The 24,740-nt window shown below is 34.5% G+C and overlaps 1 protein-coding gene and 1 long non-coding RNA gene across 2 annotated transcripts; both read right to left on the bottom strand.

Moving 5' to 3' along the window:
• Positions 1 to 793: 793 nt before the first annotated feature.
• Positions 794 to 10,689, bottom strand: LOC142628019 (uncharacterized). The gene is made up of 3 exons (XR_012842972.1): positions 10,519 to 10,689; positions 3,220 to 3,287; positions 794 to 915 (listed from the first exon to the last, which is right to left on the bottom strand). It is a non-coding gene; the product is annotated as an uncharacterized LOC142628019 (long non-coding RNA).
• A 661-nt stretch (positions 10,690 to 11,350) lies between these two features.
• Positions 11,351 to 24,188, bottom strand: LOC142629468 (uncharacterized). Its single transcript, XM_075803462.1, has 21 exons — positions 23,778 to 24,188; positions 23,418 to 23,503; positions 23,169 to 23,270; positions 22,550 to 22,656; positions 22,354 to 22,454; positions 21,682 to 21,769; positions 21,163 to 21,251; positions 20,807 to 20,946; positions 20,543 to 20,705; positions 20,277 to 20,412; positions 19,998 to 20,094; positions 18,443 to 18,572; positions 18,216 to 18,275; positions 18,001 to 18,119; positions 16,412 to 16,536; positions 14,178 to 14,402; positions 13,800 to 13,960; positions 13,025 to 13,188; positions 12,368 to 12,450; positions 12,193 to 12,278; positions 11,351 to 12,101 (listed from the first exon to the last, which is right to left on the bottom strand). The coding sequence occupies exons 1-21, from the start codon at positions 23,991 to 23,993 to the stop codon at positions 11,958 to 11,960; spliced, it is 2,622 nt and encodes an 873-aa protein (XP_075659577.1). The 5' UTR covers positions 23,994 to 24,188; the 3' UTR covers positions 11,351 to 11,957.
• Positions 24,189 to 24,740: the final 552 nt, after the last annotated feature.

The raw sequence follows: 24,740 nt of genomic DNA, 5'->3' as shown, positions 1-24,740 counted from the left end.
TTGAAGTATATCCAACAAATTCTACTAGAGTACAATACATACTAAGATAGTAACAATCTCAAGATAGCAAAAATGTCAATAGGAATCAAGACAACACAACAATTCTGTCATAATTGGCATATGCCAAAACCTATCACAACAATTCACAACCAAAATATTACAACCTTTCTACCAAGCATTTATTGTTTTGTGTATGCCACCTTGATAATAGGCTTACAACTAAAATATAAACATTATTTGACAAAAGACAGACATACACATCTTCCAACCAAAACATAAAACATTGTTTTTGGCACTTAATCATTTTAACTACTAATTACACTAGGTTTGTGGACTAAAACAAAAACAAAACGTCTGGTCTAGTTTCCTTCTATTTTGCTGGTCTTGATATACTGTCATTCCTGCCTACTGGTTGAAACTTGGCTAGTCTTGATGTACTGCCCTTTCTACCTATTGGCTGAATTTTTGCTTCTCTTGATATATTGCTATTTCCTTTAGTATCCACAACAATATCTTCACCATTTCTTTGATCAGCTACACCAGCCACACCAGCTACACCAGCCACACCAACTACACCACTTGTAGGCTACAAAATGAAGACCACAGTCATGCCAATGTATGGTATAGCAAAAACAGAAATTATATAAATACAAGTTACAATAATTGGGATGATGATGGTCTAGAATCCCATGTATCTCTAAAAAAACAAAAGTTTGATTAGGTAGATGAAGAGTACCAGTGGGCCCTAGTAGTAGCTTGCGGAGTTAAAGCTCTATTAGATGGTTGTGAGGATGAAGGCTAAGATCTAGATGTTTAAGCAAAAGGTTGATATGCAGGTTGTGATGCAAGTTGAGTTATAGGCTGAGGCCTTGCTTCAGGAGCATTCTTCTTGTTCCAACTTGCAGAATTACCTTCCTATGCCAATATAATAGTAGTACAAGTTACAAAAATATTGATGCACATGTGAAGCAAGACGCCAAGTGACTAGGGTTGAAGTCTAAAAATACTTACAGCTTTATCCTTTTGAAGCCTTTGTCTCCTTTGTCATGCAGTCTCACCAGTAATGACAGTTTTGCAAACTCTTGAATTGTGCCATTCTTTATGACACTTCCCACATTTGTTAGTCTTGTTCAGTCTAGAAATTCTATATAGGTTCCTTGGCTCATCAGGGGCTTTTCTCCTTAGTTTAAGAGGTCTACCAAGTGGCTTGTAATTATGAGGGGCAACCAGAGAAAGTTGTCCAGATTGAACCCATTTTGATTGGCTAGACATTGGTTGCATAATCTCCTGGTAAATTTGAAGATATGTTTCCCTTAGGTAGCAAGGATGTACATAGTCCTCACTTTCTCGAGGTTCTTTAAAATAGCAACAATGCCATATGTTTGCAAGGGATTCCTGTTAAATCCCATATCCTACAACTGCATATCCTATTTGTCAAATCAACCACATGCATTTCACGGTCATTTTCAACTTCATACATGATCCTACCAGATGGAGTAGCACAAAAAGGTACACACTTATGTTTTAACTTCTTTAACCTGTCCTAAATATTTGGACACAGCTTCCCAGCATACTTATTTATACCTTTCCTCTTTGTATAGAGTTTGATCATTAACCTAACTCTAATCTACTCTAACATTCGTACCATTTGAGGAAAAGAGATTTGAGAAATGGAAGACGCATTGGATACCATGGAGGCTGATCTGTGTGCCACTAAGTAAAGCTCTTGGAATTGTTTTGATAGGTTAGCTCTTGCAGAAGAAGGGAAAGAAAGAGGAGGTGTTAAAAGTCTTATTATAGAGGGTGAAATATGAAACCCTAGTCCTCCTTCTAAAACCTAAAGCCGAGGTGGCCTTTATTTGGGCTGGGCCTTAAGAGGCCCAGATATGACTAACTATCTGGGCCTCAAGTGTTCACACCTACCGAATATTGTTTTGGACCAACAGTGTTCTCACTTAATTGATCTTAATGGTGCTTTTTCTGTCAATTAGACCCTTTCTTTATCCATAAACTAATGAATCTAGGAATACCTACTACTTCTTACTTTGACTTCTATGAAGTTTATTTCTTTTTCTTTGCTACAGCTGATAAAAATCATTGTTTAGGATGATACTTATGATATGTAGAAAGCCTATTTTCGAGTATTTATTCGCGCATTTTCTCTCTCTTTCTTTTTTCTTTCTATAGTGGAAACAGTTACACATAATGATTAAGCACGACCATATTATAAAAATGCTTATAAGAGCACTAGCATTGGGGGTGCAACCCCTAGTTGTTATTTTACCACTTTGACCCTTAAAATCATGCAACATTCAGGTATGTAAACCCAATTTTTTTCCCATCCTTAGAGCACTAGCATTTAGGAATGCAAGAAAAAAAAAACCTATTTTACATCATCATACACCACTTTATCTATTTCACCAACTTATTTTACAATACACCCAACATCTCAGTTCTTATTTTTATATACAACCCAATAAAATAATATAAGCTACCAAATAAAATAATGTATACACTACTTTATCTCTCCTCTCTCTTTTTCTCCGTCTCTCCCTTTCTCATCCACTCCCATCACTTAAACCCAAACTCAGCTCTTCGTCCACCGTCCACCAGTCAAACCCAAATCAATCCAACCACTAAAACTACCAATAACAACCACACCACTACTAGGGGTGTACACGGTTTGGTTCGGTAGGTTTTGAAGAGATTTTTTGCACCACACCTATAGGGTGCGATTTCACCTTATGCTTAACCGCACCTCAGTTTTGGAAGATAAAAACTGGTCTACACAAGGTGCGGTTAATCTTAGTGGCTCAGTGCGGTTCGTTCGGTTATATGGGCTGGATTTTTAAAAATTCCTATTCTAAGCTTTGGGCTTTTAGGCCTTTGAAAAATAGCATTTTGATCCCATTATGACTCCTTTTTAACTGACTTCTTTTTAACTAAGCATTTCTTTATCAAGTTTCAACCACAATAAGACAATTCCAAATCTGTCACCAGACTCATAACATTCCAAATCAAATACACAATTATAGAGTATCAAGTCTCAACTATAATACAACTTAAATTCAACCTGTCAAATTAAACATGTATTTATTAAACACATTAACACATATTAATAAATTTAAACCTATTACAACATTCCAAATCAAAGACAAACATGAAAGTTTGACACAACATGGTGAACTGAAAACAAATATAAATAGTATGATAAAATACCCAGGAACTATTTAAGCCTTTGAGATTTATTCCTTTACTAGGCTGAAGCTGAATTGTTTAAATTACCCCTGAAATTACAAGAAAATAACTAAAAAAACAAAAAGAAAAGAATTAACAAGAAACATTTAGTGAAAATAAAACTAAAACAAAGTAGGGGTTAGGGTTACCAAAGACAAAACTACATAGTGGCAGAGCCACGGTGGAGAACGAAGATGAAAAGGAGATTGACTATCTTAGGTATTAGGAATTTCATGAGACCTTGAGAGGAAATTTTTTCTTTGTGAGAGAGTGAGACTGAGAATCAGAGATGAGTCTTGAGAGTGAGGCTGAGAGCTTGTGTTCTTAAATAGTGGAAGGTTAGGTCGGAGCAAGATTGAGAATTTGAGAGGGAAAAACTACTGTTTGTTCAGCAGGATTAGGGAATGGAAAAAAAATTATGTGGCGGAGTGCAAAAGAGAAGAGAAAAATGGTTGGTGGGAGCTTAAAAATCTGAGATTGAGAGGGAAACACTGCTAATTGTTCGGCGGGATTAGGGTTTGGAAGAAACATTATGTTATGTGGCTGACTGAGAGCAAAAAAAGAAGAGAAAAATGGTTAGGTGAGCCTGAGATTGAGAGGGAAAAACTAATGTTTGTTTGGCGGGATTAGGGTTTGGAAGAGAAATGAAGGTAGCTGTCTAGCTGATGAGTGATAATTGAGTTGTGAGTTTGAGATTGAGAGGCGAGAGTGTGAGAATTGAGACGTGAGAGGAGCAGAAGTCTAAAAAGTAAAGAGGAGAAATGAGAGCAGCTGAGTAGGAGACAACTCAAGAGAAAAGATGTGTGTGGCTAAGATCAAAAGAGAAAAAAAAAAATCTTGCATAGTGACTGATTTCATCAGTGACTCAAACAGTGACAAGCATCTTTTTTTTTTTTTTAATTTTTTTTTTCAAAAAACGCAAGTGGCATGACTGTAACACACTAACCCATACGGCCACAGCGTTTTTATTTTTTATTTTTTTAATATATATTTTTCAAAAAATGCAAGTGGGAGACACTAGAGTTACTTATAGACAAGACCACTCAAAGTCTCATACTATTCCTCCTGACACACACACATTTCTTGACTAAAAAAAGGAGCTCACACACGTTAACTCTTTTTTTATTCAAATTGTTTTTTGATAAGGACGACCCTGTTCATGGATGAACGTTGCCTCTTCTTAGTTCTTAGAAGTTAGAACGTTAGACTTAGGCCTCTTCACTCTTCAGCTCTCCTTAAAACATATATATAAAACACGTCGGGTCGGTTCGGTCTTTGTCGGTGTGCAAATTTCGGCGCTGATGGCCGCACCGGTCTGACGTCGGTACTAAAGATCCACCACTGACCACCGTGCCGGAAACCTTCGGCGGAGCTTTGAGCAGGGCGGGGTGGTGTGGTCAGACCGGTTTTGTCGGTGTTGGTATATTGTTGAACAGGCCTAACCACTACCATGCCACAATCATCAAACACCATTGGAATCTGCCACAAACTCATCCACCACCCACCACAAACACAAAACAACAAATCCATCCACCATCCACCATCCACTACTAACCACAAACCCATCGGAACAAATCATAACAACCACATCACCATACCCAAATCGAAACAAATCAGAAAAACCACATACCCATATCCAAATTGGAACAAATCAAAATGACTACATACCCGTATTCAAATTGAAATATCCATATGCCCATACCCAAATCAGAACAACCACACCCATACAATGAACAACCATTGCCAATCTATAAAGGCTGGGTATATGGTTTGCTTTGTTGAACTGTAAAAGACAAACAAAAATTAAATGGCTATGCAATTTGTAATGAACATTACTTTCTTTCTTTTGCTGACATATGGATTAGCAAAAGCAAGCAGCAACATCACTAGCTATTGCACTACTTAGTTGTATAGATAGGTGTGGATATGTTTCAATGCCATATCCGTTTGGAATTAGAGTTGATTGCTACATGGTCAACTAGTTCAAAATTGTTTGCAATAAAAAAAATTTCAAGGAACCAAGAGAGAGAGAGAGAGAGAAAGAGAGGAGAAAAGAAGAAAAATGAGACAAGAAGAGGGAGACAACAACATATGTACCCATGAGACTTATGCAATGTCTTCATCGAGTGTCACTTGTTCTACAACAAGTCATTTTTACCGTGCTTTAGAAGGGTATTTATGTACCTATGAGACTTATGTCCTGCAAACAAGTTTGAAAGTTGGTAACTTTGGAAGGAGATTTCTGGTTTGTAGTCAATTTAAGGTAAGCAGCAATTTTTTATTTATTTCTATTTGATTTGAATTGTATGTTAATAGTTCATGGTGATGGATTGTGAATTATGAAATAATATATTCTAAACTTTGTGGGTGTAAAATCAATTCTCAGATTGGTCCCAAACATGGCTTCTTTCAATGGGTACATAACCATACTTATAAATGTGGGAATGAAATTGTCCAACTTGTCATTTAAAGGATCAATAGACTTGAGAATGAATTGCAGCCTGCAACTTAGAGGAAAAGGTCAATTAGGGAAATAGAAGAAAAAGCTAATGAGAAGGAAAGAAAAGCTCATGAACTGTATTGTATAAGTTAGGGAGAAAGCAATGAGGGTAAGAGAGAATGAGAGATTGTGCAAGCTTGCACTAGCGGTGCTATGGGGATCTTTTTGTTTTGTTTGTAATGTTGGTTTTGTGTTTTACCTCAATCAACAAGATAGAGTTTAAGAGATTGAGTCTAGCATGATGGTTGTGTTTTTAATGTTGTTTGTTTTGTTGAGGTTGGTTGAACCATTGAGCTTAATTTAGTGAGCGGTTATTCATTATTTTGTCAGTTGAATGCTCAGATTGTCATTTTGTAAGTTGTTTTGTAATATAACAACTTTGTTAATAGAACCATTTGATTTGGTTGTTGGTAATATATTGTTGGTATTTGTATATTGATGACACTTAACAAACATAACTACACAAGGTAAATTTTGTTAGAAAAATATTATGGAGTGAATAAGGATACTTATAGTTTTATCCTTTTGAAGCAAGACACCAAGTGACTAGGGTTGAAGTCTAAAAATACTTACAGCTTTATCCTTTTAAAGCCTTTGTTTCCTTTGCCATGCAGTTTCACTAGTAATGACAGCTTTGCAACCTCTTGAATTGTGCCATTCTTTATGAAATTTCCCAAATTTGATAGTCTTGTTCAGTCTAGAAATTTTATATGGGTTTCTTGGTTCATTAGGGGCTTTTTTCCTTAGCTTAGGAGGTTTACTAGGTGGCTTGTAAACATGAAGGGCAACAACAGCAAGTTGTCCAGATTGAACTCATTTTGATTGGCTAGACATTGGTTACATAATCTGCTGGTAAGTTTGAATTTCCCTTAGGTAGCAAGGATGTGCATAGTCCTCCACTTTCTCTAGGTTCTTAAAAATAACAGTAATGCCATGTTTGCAAGGGATTCCTGTTAAATCCCATATCCTACAACTGCATGTCTTATTTGTCAAATCAACCACTTTCGTTTCATGGTCATTACCAACTTCATACATGAACCTACCAGATGGAGTAGCATAAAAAAGTACACACTTTTGTTATAACTTCTCTAACTTGTCCTGAATATTTGGACACACCTTCCTAGCATACTTCTCTATACCTTTCCTCTTTGTATAGAGTTTGATCATTAACCTAACTCTAATCCACTCTAACATTGTTAAGATCGACTTGTCCCTAGCAGGAAAAATCAAGGAATTGAAGGATTCACTCAAATTAATAGCTAAATAGTCAGTTAAAGCCTTATTGGTAAAATGAGACTTAGACCATTGTGCAGGGTTGATGTCAACAAGATACTCCTAAGCCTTGGGGTCTAGATCCTTCAATTGCTGCATTTTCCTCTCAAACTCTCTAATAGTTGTGGCTCTAGCACATCTCCATAATGCATCCTTTAACTCCAACCCTTTGTGATTAACTTTGAAGTTATTGTAAATATGCTTCACATAGTACCTATGCTCCACAGTTGGAAACAACATCTTAATTGCAGGAATAAGTTCCTCTTTCACATAGAATTCAATAGAACACAATATTAGTAATATGAAAAATCAAAACACATGTAGGTTTAAGCTAAACACATGCATGTATTAGTAATATGAACATACAAAGTTTATACCTTCTGCATATCATTGATAAAGACCAGATTTAGTTGCTTTGGAATCCCAATGTCATCTAAAAACTGTTGAAGGAACCAAACTCAAGACTCCTTGTTCTTTGTTCAACAAGAAGAAGGGTAACTGGAAAAATATTATCATTTCCATTTCTAGCTGTTGCAGCTAGAAGTTGCTCACCAAATCTTCCTTTTAGGTGGCACCCATCCAATCCTATGATTGGTCTACAACCACCTAAGAATCCAACCTTCTGTGCATTATACCTTATATAATTCCCCCTAAATTTTAGTTGGAAGTTTTCATCCTCCATTTCAGTTTGCAAAATAACCCTACTTCCCACATCATTCAACCTTATCATCTCTGCATAGTCTCTTAGCTTCCCAAATTGTAGCTGCTCATCCTTTATAATCAAATCACTTGCTTTTCTCTTAGACTTATACACTTGACTCACACTTATGTTAACAGAAATGTTATCTCACGTGATGTCGCACACCAGCTGTAGTCCAATTAGGGTTCTTGCTAAAATATTTCATGTATTTCTTGGCAACATAAGCTGATGTCACTTGGCTGTGTTGGAAGGTTCTAGGGTAGGTGCACTAAAGATGAAATGTCTTTATTTGGAAGGTCAACTCCCCACTGACTATAGATGCATAACACCTTCATCCACACTCATTCCTACAACAGACATATATATCTTGTTCTTTCTATTCAATTTGAACCAGATATCCAAAGGTTTCTTTATAGCATATTCTCTCAAAGCCTCCCTAAACACCTTAGCCTTTGTTTGGGAGGAAGGAATGGAATGAAAAGAATATTTTTAGAATATTCTTTATTGCCCTTATTTGAAAGTTTTAACGAAAGGAATGAAAAATTTATTCTCTTGTTTGGGAGTTTAACTGGGAGGGAATGAAATTGTTAGAAGGGAATACTCATTTCTCCATTTTCCCTCAAAACCTCAAATTTGTGTTCCCCCAAAATTAGGAGGAATGTGAGGGAATGAATTTAGCTTGAATGAATTTTTTTTTGAAAATCCTAAAATATCTCTTCAATCTCAACCCTTTTTACAGATCACGACAACTGTTTTTCTCAACTAGCCATAAGAAAAAACATAACTATCATTCTTGCACTCTACTGCTCACGTTGTTACTGTCGTTCTCTTCATAGCTGCTGTTGTTCTTGTTGATTCATTAAATATTCTGTGAGTTTTTATATTGACTACAAGTATTTCTTTTCTTTCTTTGTCTGCTAGTCTTTTAATAAGTCTTTCTTTTTTCTTTCTTTGTTCGCTAGTCTTTCAAGTCTTTTATTGTTTGCTAGTATTTCTTTTGTTTGCTAGTCTTTCAATTCCAAGCCATGCCACTTTTGATTTGCTAATTTTATTTTTTTTATTTGTTGCTAATTTTGTATATCACACCACTTCATCACGCAAATATGTCCTATTGACATTGATGTCTAGACCTAAAAAATAAAAAAGTGTGGGATTTCTTGGCCAAATTTAGATTTTGTTTATTTTGTTTTGCTTTAGCAAGACTCATTATAGGAGTTTTTTTTTAAAAGATATTTGTTTGCATTTTTAGATAATGTTTATTTTGTTGACAATAAATATGTGATGCGAGAATTGCTTTATAACATAGAAATATACATAACTTGATTTTTAGCTATAATAATTTTTTTTCCCTAAACTAGAATCATTTTTTATGTTCTTTAAAATGGGGGGTATAATAGTAATGTTATTATAAAATATTTTCATTCAATTCCTTCCAATGTCACTTCCAAATACTGTTACTTACATTCCATTCATTTCCATTATTTTATTTTAAAACATTCAAACAAGATTTTTTAATTCCATTCAATTCTATTTTATTCCATTCCTTTCTCTACTAAATTCATTCAATTCCATTCCATTCCTTTAATGAACTCCCAAATGAAGACTTAGAGTTAAGAAACTTCATTCCCTTTCCCAGCTTTGGTTTTCTCATATCAGTTTGAATATTAAACACTGGCTTTGTTGAAACAGTAGCTACTTGCTCATCATCATTAAACCCTACCAAACTTCCCATGTCATCCTCAACAAGTGGTTTAAGCCAATCATTGACTTCCACACTAGTATTTTCCCTTGCATTATTCATTTGTGGGGCATCATTACCTACTGCATTACTACTATGTGGGGCATCAGTAGCTACTGCATTACTCCTTTGTGGGGCTGTAGTGTCCCTAAGTCCATCCCCCCCAGCTCCATTCTGTGTAGATGGCCTATCATCCATATTCCCAAATACATCATCATCAAAATCTGGCTCCTCAAATCCTTCCTCCAACCAATCAAATTCCATACCTTCATTTTGCTTAGCTGCTTGCACTTTATCTCCTTCACCATCCACATGTACTTCTTCATCTACTTTACTCACATTAGCATCATTATCATAATCTAAATTATCACCTTCTACCACCCCTCCCTCAATACCTTTTACATTTTGTCTAGGTACTTCAACAAGTGGCTACTCACCACCTTCCACATATAATACTATCCTATCTATTAGCCATGCAACATAAATTTCACACACATATAACACCTCATCATCTCTAGTTATTAGTCTCAAGCCTTGCTCCAAATTACCTCCAGGAATTAGATAATGATATGTACTTGTACTCGGTGCCCCAAACTTCTCACACATATCTTGTATTTCACAAAAACTTAGCCTATTAAGGTCAACATCTTCAATTGTAGCTACGTTGCCACCTACATATTCTAGGTTTTGGTTCCACACAAAGGTGCCACCATAATTAATCTCAACATCTGCATATAAATAATTGCTTAAATTTCAAAAGTGTTAATAGACAAAAGTGTTTATTTTGCTTTTGGGAGACAACCACATGGGAATGGACCACAAAGCCCACATGTACATATGTTTTTCTCAGACCAAAAAGATTTTTAGGGTCCATGCAGAACACAACACAGAAAAAGACCAAACAATTAGCAACTTTTAGCTCATTAACCAATATATAAATTTATAAGCTACTGCTGAAAATTTCTAACATTTCCTACCAAAATATGCACATACATTAACAAACGCACAAAAATAACACATTAACGTCATATAATTTCAAAAAAATTAAAAACCTTAGGTTTAAGAATGTACCTGGAATTAACTCCAGAGGGAATTCCTCAAAATCTATCACTGGGGTTTTGATCGTAATGGTAATCACTAAAGAGGTAAGAAATTTTAGTAAATGATCTTGATGGAGTGGCTCAATCGAAGAGAGAATGAAGGAGTGGCCTCTCATGTTTGTTTTGAATAGGTTCTACTGTTTGATTCAGTTTGTATTATGTTTTTCATTTAACAGGTGGTAGAGTAATAGCAAGTGGATAAGTAGGCTACATACCTCTAACATACAAGACCACTAGTAGGTAAAGTGCCAATTTTTAAACTTCAGGAAAACAAAATATTTTTCGGGCAAAACCACGTATAGACAAAATGTAATTTGCCCTTAGCTAAAACTGGGGACCTTGGGCCATTGCCTTGCTTGTATGCTTGAATCGGCCTTGGTGTTGTGGGACTGGATATGCCTAAACTTAAAGGACCAGATCATGAGATCAAGTATTAAGTGGTCTAAGAGAGTTTTGGTGTGAAAGAGAGAAACGATAGTGAAAATAATTAGAAATTGAAAATTTGAGCTACAACATTTCATACTATATATTTTGAAAAATGCTATGTCCACAATATTTTCACAAAAAATTCTAAGTAGTAGGTTATTATTAATTGTTATGCATGGGCAAAAAACTAATTAAGTTGTGAATTCAAACTAAAACAATAGCAACTTACCACTTCTAATTTGTTGTGAAAACATTGTAAAAATGTTGTTGACGCTCTTCTACTTTTTTGTTAAAATTTGGACGAAGTATTATTGTATGCAGAAGAAGTTAGATTTAAAAACTGTATATAAACAAACAACCCAAAAAAAATAAACAAATAAACCAAAAAACTAATCAAGGCATCAACTTAAATGGTGCGCGCTCAAGGCGTATTGAAATAGCATCCTCTAGAATCTTATATCAATGAATATTAGCGGTATTTTCCCGCAATTTACATATCTAAAAAATGCCAGTGACTTTCACCTCTGAAAAGAGGGGAAAGAAAAGAAATAAAAAAATGACATCAATGTAAATTTTTCTTTTCATTTTTCTTTCAAATTTTCCTGAATCAAAGCAATTTTTACTATGGAATCTGCTACATCAGTCGTTTGTTGCGATTTCTTGGCAAAGCTGCCGTCAAGAGTATACAAGACCTTCTGACATTATTATTTGTCCCTTCAGTGTAGTTCCATCTTCTCATAAAACTAGTCACAATACTTTGACAAAAAAAAAATACATCCGTGGGAGCTGGTGAGGGTTTACGGCATTGGCCTTGGTCCTACTATTGGCATGATGGAGAAGAATGAATTGTTCAGCCAAACAAAAAGAAAAAAAAAATCAGATGAATTTTAAAACCTATTGATTTTTAATTAAACCATCTCATACAGGATTTGATTTTCCAACCAATGCATTGGCAGGCTTGTGAAAAACCCTGCCATTGTGGAGCTAAAAGAAATAATTGGAAATAAAGCTAGAATAAGCAGTAAGATCCACCCAGTCAGGGAAAAGGCTTTTAAACTTCTTTGCTGCACCAAATAAATTTTGGTCTAATACAGAAACTTGCACCCTTAATTTTTCAGAACTGCTAGCCTGCAAAAATTACAAAGTTGAACATGATTATTAAATGGCTGCAAGAGAGATCGAGACGAAAAGAAACTGCTAACAGTGATCAAAACTATACCTCTAACCAGAAGGTCCAATTCTCGTGGCTGGCTCCACTGAGTCTCAATATATATGAAGGTGGACCACCAACAATTAATTCAGGAGCTGTACCAGTTTCACAAGGGTAAAATTTCTACAACAATGAGAAATAATTTAAGCCAAAACCAAAGTGGAATTGGAAAGAATTTTCATACCTGGAAGAATATTGTCTGCAAATGACCAACTGGATAAGGGACCAGTAATATTAAGGACTGTAACCCAAACCTCCTCTAATGAACTGAAAGAAAGGCAACACATAAATTTAAACATTACAACTGAAAACATAATTTATAATGCGTTGTCCACTAGTTTCATTTTATATGTTTCAACTGTGTAATTTTTTTTTTTGATTGTATACACCTTGTCCTATGCTTCAATTCTTCCCATATTTTTGGGTGCATGTAAATCATACACCAATCATGCATAACAAAAAGAGTTGACTTCTAAACCCATCAGAGATCACATCGCAAATTCTGGACTAACAAACATACAAATAAGGGGTAGACAAGCATCTGTACATGGAACTATAAATTTATACATGAACGAAACAAGATTCCAGGGATACAAAGGTCTGCCTAGTTGTGCAAAATAAATAAGCAACGAATAGTCTTTTAAAAAACAAGCCCATCAGAATTGTAATAAAGCATTTTGTTTACAATAAGATCTATACTTTTTATAATAAAAAGATCTATACTATTTTATTAAAAAAATTTGAAAATCATGAATATTTATGACTTTCAATAGTAAACTATGACAATGTCATGCGTATAAATATAACTTAATGGATAACACATGCATTTCAATCCACTCACCCTAAGGAAAGTTCCAAGTATACTCTTCGAGATCCTTTGCCATAAATTGTATGTGGCTTATATTCAGACAAATGTGGGAAATATCTATACTGCTTCAAAACATCATCGCTTCCTGTGGGGAACTTCAAGCTTCTTGAGAACAAAAAAGTAACTGGGTATGTTGCCTGCAAAAGAGAGAGATCCTCCGATAATTTTACATTGCATCCATTGACAACCATGATTTTAAATTAATATAGAATGATTAATTGAAAGTAATAATTGCTTCAACTTATGCAAGGTATCCTTGGTTCATATAAATCATTTTTACAATTTAACAAAGAATGGCAAACCCCAGTATTTGTGCCAGGTGTTTAGGTTTTATTTTATTATTGTGGCTGAGGTCAGGTGTTCAGAAGACCAGCTTAGGCATCAATGAGAAGTAAAAGAAGCTTTTGTCAGTCCCATAACCATTTGTTGCAACAAAAAAGATCTGGTCAACAAACCTTAAAAAAATGGGTGGATGTGTGTGTGTGTGTGTGTGCGTGCGCGCGCATGAGTGAGAGGGAGAGGGAGAGAGAGAGAGAACTCTTTAGCAGGAAATTAGCATACTAATAAAAAATGACTATCATGATTTACTTTACATCTCAAAAAAAACAGAAGAATATTGACTTATTGAAGGTATACAAGGCTTGTTGGCAGGGATGAGGGGACTGTCACTTGAGAAATTAGTAATTAAGAGTTTGAAATGTAAAAGGTTCCTTTCCAAGGGATAGAAGGCCATCTAAATCATACATACCATCCAACTCTCCCGGTGAGACAACATTGCAGTTTCAAAAGATATCTCTGAACCAATGTGCAATTCCTTTGCCACTTCAGGTACATATTTGAAAACGAAAAGTAAAGAATTGGAATCCACCACAGAAAAATCATACGTGGAGTCTACAACCCGATTTGCACCTGTCAATCCAGAAGTACAATTTTTTTAGATGACAGGACCAACAAAAGAGGGGGGGGGGGGGTGTTTAATTCCAAAATGCAATTAAGTACACTAACACTTAAATTTACAGGCTGAAAGTGTAATACTATCAAATGTAGCATTTAAATCATCAAGTTTGAAAAGCTTTCAAAAAGTACAACTGTCATTCAATATATAAAATACTGGTGGCTGCAGTACCTGCAGTAATGAATGTATGCTGAAAAACAACCCTCTTAGGTGCATCGTTGCTATATGGAAAGAATTGTGATGACAGAGCCAAGGCAAGCACAGTAAGATGCAGCAAAAATTGCAGAACTGATGACCTCGCTAACCAATTACCACATATAGGTATTAGGGGGCCCACACACAAACCAGTTACAACTCCAATTGTTGCTGCCACCATAATATCTGGAAGAAAATACCCTGAAACAAAAAATCTGATAGTAATTACTAACTACCATCGCTATATGTTGCCTCATGAACAATTGTCACATAATAAATTCTTTGGATTATTGACTTTGAACTGCCTTATATTTTTTTGGATTATATAAGACAGCTTAAGGTTGTAATTGAATTTGAGGATTTAAAATCAAGGGATTTGAAGAATATGACTTGTATAAATTGTGTGATATGAATTTAACAACACGTGATAATCTGAGCTTTAAGAATTTTGCCCTAACCAATTGTAATTGGTGCTAAATGTTGGGCATAAAACAAGTATAGCTAAAATTAGAATGTTAAGATGAATAGGTGAAAATGCATGAAAAGATAGGATTTGAAATGAGGAATCCACTTAAAGATTGGGGTAGCTTCTATTGATGAAAAGAAAAGGAAAAGTCACTTGAGATGGTTTGGTCAGGTTTTGAGGAGAGTGATTAATGCACCAGTAAGAAAGAGTGAGTTGATCCAAGTGAGAGAGTGTAAAATGTAGAGAAATACCCCAAATAACATTATTAGAAGTAATAAAAAAAGACTTATTGCCAAGAACCTTGTAGCTCAATTGGTTGACATCTCTTTATGTTTCCAATTGAGAAATCCATGGTTCAAATCACCCCTCAACTATCAAATAATCCAAAAGAAAAAGGACTAATCAATTAAGGAAGTAACAGAGGGACAAAATTTGGCTACAAACTTAGTTGTAGCCTAAGGCTAAAACTTCCACTAAAAAATTTAACATGATTACACATATTGAAAATCTAATCGTTGGATTGAATGATTTTTATATTCTTAACACGCTTGTCAAATTTCGTGCTAATAGGATGTTATTTACTATTTGACCCATGAACTTATTTTTTATGCATAATTTTTTACTACAAAAACTAAAAATTTAAACATTTGATTTATGACATAGCTATTGATCTTTGATATTTTGAAAATTTTGCAAACGTAAAAGATATAAGAAGGAAATGTAATCCAATGTTGAATTTGTCAAAATTCACATCCAATAAAAAAATATTGAGTGGAGTTGTAGCCTTAAGCCATAACCAAGTTTATAGTCAAACTTTGTTCGTAACAGAGAATATGATTTGATTCTCAAAAAAAAAAAAAAAAAACAGAGAATATGATTTCAGATGGAATATAATGAAGGAAAAGAACACATTTGGCTAACCCTAACTAATCTATTGAGATCCATGGCCAACCCCATAAATTTGGGTCATGGCTTGTTGTTACCATATTATTATACCTAATAATTTTAATTTTTTGTATCAACAGAGCTAAATCCAACCATAAATTTCATCAATAGAAAACAATTGGCTGTTTCATACTCTATTCGTATCATTTAAACTAAAAAGTAAAACCCAAATCCTTCTCTTTAAATGCTTCCATCCAAAACCATAAAAGTGTCATTTTTTTTTCTTCTTCTTGACAATTAATAAAATTTGATTGAACAGAAAAAAAAAAAAAAAAAAAAGGAACTATAAAGGAATCTTAAAACTTCTAACAGACAGACTTTCATAAGATTAAATTGAATAAATCCGCCGACCATAGCACAACAGAACAGAAGCGGTGGATAAGAGTCATAAGACACATGAATTGACCAGTTCATACAGTTTTCCCAATACAAAAGAAATTAACTGTAAGGTAAATATCATTTGTCAAACAAGTGATAACATCCATTTGATTAACTATTAAGTGCCACATCTATCCAAGTGCTCACTGAGGGAGGCAACTCATTATTAGTGCAGCCATAATTAAGTTCAGGAAGTGATAATATACCCTGAGCAGGATTGAGGGATGAAAACTCGTCTCCCAAAAGTAAAAAATATATAAAAACCTTATGCAAACAAAACTGCATTTTCAGTCTCCTATGATTTTAACAAAACAGTCTTGCTATGGTTCATGCCTCAAAGAGTAGCATGATTGTTGAAAATTAAAGGTTAATATATCATTAGCTGAAAAAAAGAGAGAGATAAAAGCTTAGAAAATCTAACCGTAAGGGGGTGGAATAGCACCCACCATGCCCATCTTTTCAATCACAAATTGAACAAGAAACCCCCCGAAGTAAACACCATATGTAAGGGATGGAATAAGAGGTATTATATAAATCACTGTTGACCTGAAAAAATAAAAAATTTAATCAGATCACAATGTTCAATACGCTACTACATTTAACTCGTGGCAGAGGATATAGAACACTAATGAGAGAAAAAGAACAATGCATACAAGAAAACAAGGTTGCACTCCAAATTCATAGCTTCACCAAGGGCAAAGAAATCAACTGTAAACTGGATGTACTAATAATCTATACTCACTATCCCATCCCCACTAAAGGCTGTACTCAGTGCACAAAACTCCCTGTTCTACACTGCTTGGGAGAGGTGATTGGTAGGTGGTCTTACACATTTTTTTGAAGAGGTTGATTCCTAGACTTGAACCTGCAACATGCTACTTTGGGTGGGACTTAGAGAGGCACTTGCCATCACACCAAGGCCCAACATCTAATTACTATCCCCACTAGATATACACAGTTCTTTTCTCCCCACTCCAAACTTATGAGCCAAAGACTTAGGCTACATTTGGTTGGAGGTGGAATAGGGATGATAGAAAATAAAGGAGAGAACATAGGATTTGGTGTTATTTGGTAAGGAGAAAGGATGGAAATTTTTTGGAACCTAAGCATTTTATAATTGGGCCCACCAAAAATTGATCTCTCTAAAATGGAGAGAAAACAAGGGTGGAAAACTGGTCCAATGGGTTTTACAAAACTACCTCCTTCTCTGTTGCAAGCTTCTACTTGTTCTCGTCTGTTTTTGTCTTTTTCTTCATTTCTTTGTCTTTAGCTTCTATCCATGAAGTAGTAAAAGTAAAGTGCAGATTCTTCTTCTTTTTTCCCTTTCTTTGTTCTTTGCTAAATGGGTGTATATCATGTATGCTATCATTGCTTTTTTTTTTTTAAAAAAAAAAATTGGGCACTGTTGAGTTTTTATTTATTTTTGTTTCTTTGCTTTTAATTTATTTTTTAATTGGGCATGATTTTTGTTTTAATAAACTTGGTGGGGTTATTATTTTTTGTTTATTTTTTAATTGAGCACAATTTTTTTAATAAGGGTATATGAGTTAGTTTATACCAACTTCATTTTCTATCCTCTCATTTTTTTTTCTTCTCAATCAAACAAATGAGTTTTCCATCTTTCAACTTTTCCATCCTCCCAACTAAACGCATATGAGAGAAAACTAAATCTTTTCTATCCCTTTATCATTTTCTATCCTCCCTCTTTTCCACCCCTCCAACCAAACGAACCCTCTGCAGGGAAGCACAACTTCTTTCTTTGGCTAGGTTGAAGCCCATTGGACTTGTAAGCTAACCAAGCTGCCAAAGGTGACGTGGGATCTGAGAACCAATATTCACAAGGATTGCAAAAAAACAAAGGGTAGATTTACAAATCCTTCGCCCAATAAATTAAGAGTTTCTCTATACAAACAATTAGGAACCAGCCACAACATAATTGACTTCCAAATTAACAGCTAAAAAAATTGACATTGCAAAAGAAAGAAATCAAACTGACATTGATATGAGTACCTGAGCAATTGGGATCCATAATATTTGACTGCCAAGTGAGAGGAAACCCATGAAGCAAGCATAGAAACAGACAGGAAAAAAGTCAAGAAGCCTCCACTCAGGCCAGCTACAAGATAAGCCTGTTTTTACAAAGGTTCTTTAGACATTTTAAAATTTCCTCTAAAGAATGATATTTGCAATTTACTAATTAAACTAATCACAGTAGCACAACATACCAATGTAAATATAGCATGATAACCAAATGCTCCCCAAAATCTTGCTTCATCAGATAATGCCTACAAGATTCACATTTAAGGTTAATGTGAAGACAACCACATTAAGAATCTGCTATAGGTTTATATACTCTGAACAGGGAAAAAAGAAAGAAAAATTTATGAAAGAATTACGAGATGAACTTGGTCTTCACCAAAGAATATTTGAGAATATTCAAATAGAAGTTTACCTCTCTAGAAGTTTTAAGAACTGAAACCTCTTGAGAGAGAGGAAAGCAACTCCAAATGATTCTTGGAATTAACAGACCAACAAGTGAACAGGGGACAAACATCATGAATGCCAAGTATGGATTAGCAAACCTGCATTCCAATCCAGCGTGTCAAGAAGAACCTTGCATATGCATCAATACTTATTTTTTCTTATAAATAAACAAAAAATTTATTGAAAATATACTACTTCAGATACATGTATGATGAACATAAAGGAATCTAAAGAATTACAAAAAAAAAAAAAAAAAAAAAAAACTATTTACAAAAAGGCAACGACTCTAAAAAATCAGAGAAGGAGATATTATTGCATGAGACCAATCAAACAAAGATCTAGCAAACAATGTTATCAATTGAGTCCTTGAGCTTTCCGTATCCTCAAACAAATGACGATTTTTTTCCCACCAGAATGTCCACATCAAAAGTAATGGGACTATGTTCCAAATATTTGAGGAATGCACTAATACCAAAGTGCAAAACTTGATCTTCAAATAAAACTAGAGCCACTTCAAAGATCTGGAGTCTATTTATTTTTTGGTAGTGGTTTCAAGAAGTTTAACATGATAAATTGGCTTGGAATTCAAAAACAATACTTATTATTAGAGACATATCTGGAATCTTGCAAATACTTTATCACTTTGTGCTTAATTGAATCCTACTCTCTCACTCTCTCAACGGCACAAACAATATGACATAATACTAGGCCACTTCATATGCCATGATTTTCCCCAATAGCTGTATTATGCCATAGGTTAAAATAGAGAAATTCAAAGGGTATCATCATGCATAAGGAAAAATTCTTTCAATGATGGCAACAGATTATATATGCCAGTGAAGCACGGACACGAACATGGATATGGGCACGGGTACGACACGGTGACACGGTAATTTTTGAAAAAATTAAGACACGGGTACATTGGGGATGACACGTATATTAATTAATTAATTATTAATTACTAAATATTTTATTTTTATTTTTAAATATTGTTAAACATTTATTTTTCATATAATGTTAAACAAATATCAATTTACGAACAATAAAGGATACTAGAGTGAATTCATGACTAATATATGATGTTTAGAAATTAGAATACAAATCAAGAATAAGATCTAAAAGAGTAAATAAAAGATAATCAAATAAGTGTTCAAGATTAAAACTAAAAAGAAATAAAAGATAAGTGTCCCTCTTGTGTCCCACAATGTTTCAAAAAAAATAAAAGGACATGACTGGGACACGAGTACAAAAGTGTCCTAGGCATGTCTCATGTTTGACATGGGTATGGCATCCCAAATGAAATATCCGTGCTTTCTAGTTATAGGCTGAAATGAAGTCCCATGAGATCAAATAATACCAAATACAATTTTATCAATTAGTATAGGGATCCCAAACTCATATAAGCTACACCTTAAAAAATAATGTATGGGCAAAAGCTAATACTTCAATATTTATATAAAAAACAACGTTAAGAAGATTTAATATTTATTCAAAGAAGTATTTCAAAAAAGATATCAACCCACCAGCTCATTGCATGACTAGAGAACAGCAATCTTATGATTGAAAATAAAATCGGAAAAATAATTGCAAGTATAACCCCAGTAGTGTGGAACAGCATTCCTGAGAAATTAACAACTTGACAAAGTTAGCAGAAATCTTCCGGTGGTGCTGATGTTAAATAAGCAAAATATGGAGCAAAAAAACCAAAACTCTTAACAGGAAGATATTATAATAAGATTCAGAACATAGAAGTTCAGCCACAGGAAACATTTTTAAATAAAAAATCAGCAGTGACAATTTACCTTTTGTAAAATCACAGAAGATTGCAAACCAAGAACGCAATCCAGAATACAGCAAACACAAAAATAAGGGCATAGTAAGGAAGATGGCAATAGGAATACTATGAAGTATAAGAGCTACCCTTCTTGAATAGACTATCTGAAAGATTCAGCACCCAAAAAAAAACAAAGAAAATAAAAAAGCAATGTTATTTGTCACTTAAGATTGCACTTGTAGTTTGACAAATCTATTCATAATCAGATTTGTAAATCATAATTTAAAAGCATACCATGAACCATGTTAAGTAATCAAAGAAAACATCCTGATCCACGTATTTGTTGGCAGTAGCAGCAAAAGATTCTCTATCACGGGCATTTTGTAGCATAGAAGAATTGGTGAAGGCCTTAATTATGCTGAACAAATTGTCCCCGCGTGCTTGGATGCTCCCAGGTCTGGAGACATTTGGATGTATAAGAGGAAGTGTTTAAGGATGAAATAACATAAAAATTCCAATTACAAAAATATGTACCAAAATAGCACATGTAATGCATACAATAGTTTCTCAATTGTATCATAGGAGGTATGATAAAAATAACCACCAAGGAGAAAGATGATATCCAGCCCAGGAATATTGCCATAATCTTGGGAAAACATTCGGTAATCTGTATCTCCAGGAAATACTGGAAAAACATCCTGCATATAACAAAAAGATCCTTTGCAATTAAATCAGTTATTACCGAAACAGAAGACAACTGCAGCAAAAGCACATAAAATGTCAGGGGGAAAAGAAAACACATGCACACACACAGAAGGAAAGAAAACAAATGAGATTCAAATTTAAGAATTTAGTTAGAGAGAGAGAGCGAGCGAGAGAGAGAGAGAGAGAGAGAGAGAGAGAGTAATAAAAACCTGAGCCGCACTATGAGCCATTGGGTACACTGCTGATTGAGCGTAGATGCGAGAAGGCCATGAACCAGGTCCAGATTGGCAAACCAAGTCTGTAAATTAAACAACACAAAAATCAGCAATGCATTATGGAACCACAAAGCTAAATATAGAAAGGGAAGTTGTTACCCTCAATCAACAAAGACAACAGTTCCCAATATATTAATTGTTTCTCTATTTCAATAAACATGTTATCAGGAGCAGAAATTAAGCACATGCTGATATCTATTGTTAATACAGGTCACCTTCATTGACCATGCTTGTCAAGCATTTCATAGCACAAAAATATAACCATAATTTTAACTTAGTTGAGGATACAATTGGAAGAAAGTTGGGTTGTCCATTTTCTACGTTATAGATTGCCCTAATCCACCAAAAAGAAAAGGTTTGCCAAACAGTAAGTTGCAGACTTGCACTCTTGCATACAGCCATATTAAGCATAAACTTTTCAGAAAATAATATTGGCACTATATCATATCCTACCAGGGCCTCCAGAACCAGATGCTTCCACATTTATAAAAGCTCCAATTGTATCACGCCATTTATTTGTCTTCATGAAACCATGTGCAGCCTGAAACAGCAGGAGTAAACAAACAACACTTTTTTTTTTTTTTTATATATATAAGTAATGATAATTTCATTCAAAGTGAACAAGAATACATAAACAAACCGACATGTCATAAGTTTAATTGAAAAAAAAAAATGTCAGACAAATGACCATATGATTTTCATAGCTGAAATGGTGATGGTTGGCTTTGCTTCTCTTAACAAATTAACACTATCATTTATTCAATCTCCCAAGAAAAGGAAAATAGTCCAGGAAGTAGCATCAGGCCATTCTCACTTCTGTAAATTTGTAATATACATCCTCCTTAATAGAAGTATAAACAAAATAGTATTTTAACATGTGGAGCACATTAAAGTTCAAACACATCCAACTTGCACATTTATACAATAGGATCACTTGCATCTACTACAGCCAGAATCCTTTTCAACCATGCTGATATCATGAGGCGAAGCCTAAATAAAATAACACTACACCAGGAGAAGTGCATACTTAGAAAAATTTTTACCAGAAAGAGAAAAAAAAGAAAAGAAAGATAGAGTTAAAAAAAAAAAATTTCTTCCAAACAAAGCACAACCATGATGCCTTACCAACATAAATAGTTCTTCTGCACCATTAAAAAGAAAAATAATAGGCCGAGGTGGGACCCAGTTAGAGTCTACAGTGAGCCTTGCTACCTCCAGCAATGATGCTGCAAGAGAGAGGGAAAAAAAAAAAAATTAAAGACAAGAAGATGAACCAATCCAGCAAGAATGGCCAATAGGTGTAAATTTTCATTGTACCCACCAACACATGAACCACAGTCACCAGCACCTGGGGAACCAAGCGGACTATCAAAATGACCGTTCAATAAAAGTGATGGGTCACTGTCCTGTGAATTTGCTGGTGATATCCTGTCATTCAGCAAAACTAAATCCTTAGTGATATTTGTCAAAATTGCAGTCAGTTTTTTTTTTTTTCTTAAATAATGTTAATTTACGCAGACAAACAAATTTCCTCTTAGAATGCAGTAAATATACATGTTTCAAACTTAACCAATCTTATATCATTTGTGTCTTTGTCCTAACACTTCCTCATTTTATCCCAATATATCTTTTCGACCTTTACATAAGTCAAAATGTTCCATTTTATCCCCACTATAGTTAAATTTTTCCTAATAGCATCATCAAAGAATGAAACTTTGCGTGCTTCTCGTGATGTTTAAAAAGTTAAAACCTTCTTTTTTTTGGTAGGTAATTGAGGGGTAAGGAAATGACTATGACTATGGTATATTTAATGCAGAAAGTGGGGCCCAGTAGTTTTATGGCTGATTGATCACTGTCGCTGATATACAAATTCCAGAATTAGCACAATAAATGCAAAATCAACAACCAATACAAATTCAATCAGAACAATTTATAGTTACCTCATTAAAATGTTTGTATGATTTCTATACCCCAGAGATATGCTGTACCCTAAGAACATCATGTTGAAGGATCCATTAACAGCAGTCTCCTCAATTTCTATTCTGCAAATAAATAATTCAACAAACACTGCAAACTGTTAAACTCAGATAACCAACAAATTTCCTCCAACAATTAGTAAACCCAACAATCACACACAGAAACATTGAATGTACATAACTTCACAACATAGTAAATTATAAAAAACCGACCTAATATCTGATCCAGCTCGCTCCTTTATCATTTCCAGCTGTCCTTTGATATAATCAGCAGCTTCTCGCAAACCAGCTCGACCTTCCTATCAACCCATTACTTATAAATTTAAAAAAAAAAAAAAAAAATTTATAATCTAAGGAAAAGCTCGCCTCACAACTGACCCCACCGGCCAATACCAGTTGCTGAGCAATTAGGCTCTCTTTTTTATTTACATTCAAAATTCAAACTACAGGACAAAAAATTTATTAACGGAGGTTTTAGAAATTAAAACCAATATAAACATAGATTTATAATTAAAACCAAGAATTGAAAAGAAAAAAAAATATTTTATTGGTATCGAAATGTTTTAGACTCACTTGGCGGCCATCGATATCTTTGGACAAAACGCGGATGTGTTGGACAGCCCTGGCTTCAGAGAAGCGATCGAGAGGCGCGTCGATCCCAAGAGGCTTAACGAACTTCATGTAGAGAATAGGGTGGACAAGCATCGTCATGAGACCGAACATGATTGCCAAAGCGAACAAGAATTTAAACCCAGAGATATCCCCTTTACTCAACCTCATCAGAGCCATTTTTCTTTCTTTTTTTCGTTTCAGCTCTGAGAGAGAGAGAGAGAGAGTCTCAAACAAAACCAAAACACAGAGAGAGAACAATGCTTTTTTATATTGATTTGTAGTGATTTGGTTAGAGAAAAGGAAGAGAGAGTGACAAAGAGAGAGAGAGAAAGGGTGACAAGTGAGAAAATGGAGACTGTAGGTGTTTGTTGGCGGAGTTTACATGCGTAAACAAGTTGGATAAATACAAATGGTCAGCACCTCCCGCGACGTTTCGTTTGTCTTCTCCACGAGCGAGGTTTTATTTTAATCGACTCTACGAAAATGAGTGTTTTTGACAAGTTATTCCTTTGTTTATTTATTTAAGGACTCCCTTTTGGGCTTTTTTGTTTGCCGAAGTATAGGTCATAAATGCGTTAGGGTTAACTTGGGTTTGGTCAACTGAAATATCATTTTATTTTAATAAGAAATTGTCACATCATCTATTAATTAAATAAAATGTGAAAATTAAAACTCACTACAACTTGCTATTTTATATTTAAAACAAAAGGACATATTTAGTTAAAAAAATACTAAATGTAAGTTAAACTCGGTTAAAATTATCTTAATGAGTTGGGTCAAATTGGTGACAGGCCTACATGGCAAAATTTGCTGAATATTATCATTTTAGAAAAAAATTTGGTGAATAGCATTGTAGAGAGGGAAAATTCCCGACTTATCACAAGCTGACACATCATACTACCAAGTCCACAAAATACAACCAAT

Source organism: Castanea sativa, chromosome 3 (assembly GCF_040712315.1).
Source record: "Castanea sativa cultivar Marrone di Chiusa Pesio chromosome 3, ASM4071231v1".
NCBI lineage: Eukaryota > Viridiplantae > Streptophyta > Magnoliopsida > Fagales > Fagaceae > Castanea > Castanea sativa.
This window is presented reverse-complemented; position numbering and strand designations above follow the sequence as displayed.

Bases quoted from the DNA above. Each gene is read 5' to 3' on its own strand.
- LOC142629468 (XM_075803462.1), bottom strand. From the start codon at position 23,993: ATGGCTCTGATGAGGTTGAGTAAAGGGGATATCTCTGGGTTTAAATTC. The intron at 21,770-22,353 runs GTAAGGCATCAT...CTGCTGTTTCAG, and splicing joins CAGAAGAACTATTTATGTTG to GCTGCACATGGTTTCATGAA. The intron at 12,279-12,367 runs GTATGAAAATTC...AAACTGGTACAG, and splicing joins TGCAGACAATATTCTTCCAG to CTCCTGAATTAATTGTTGGT.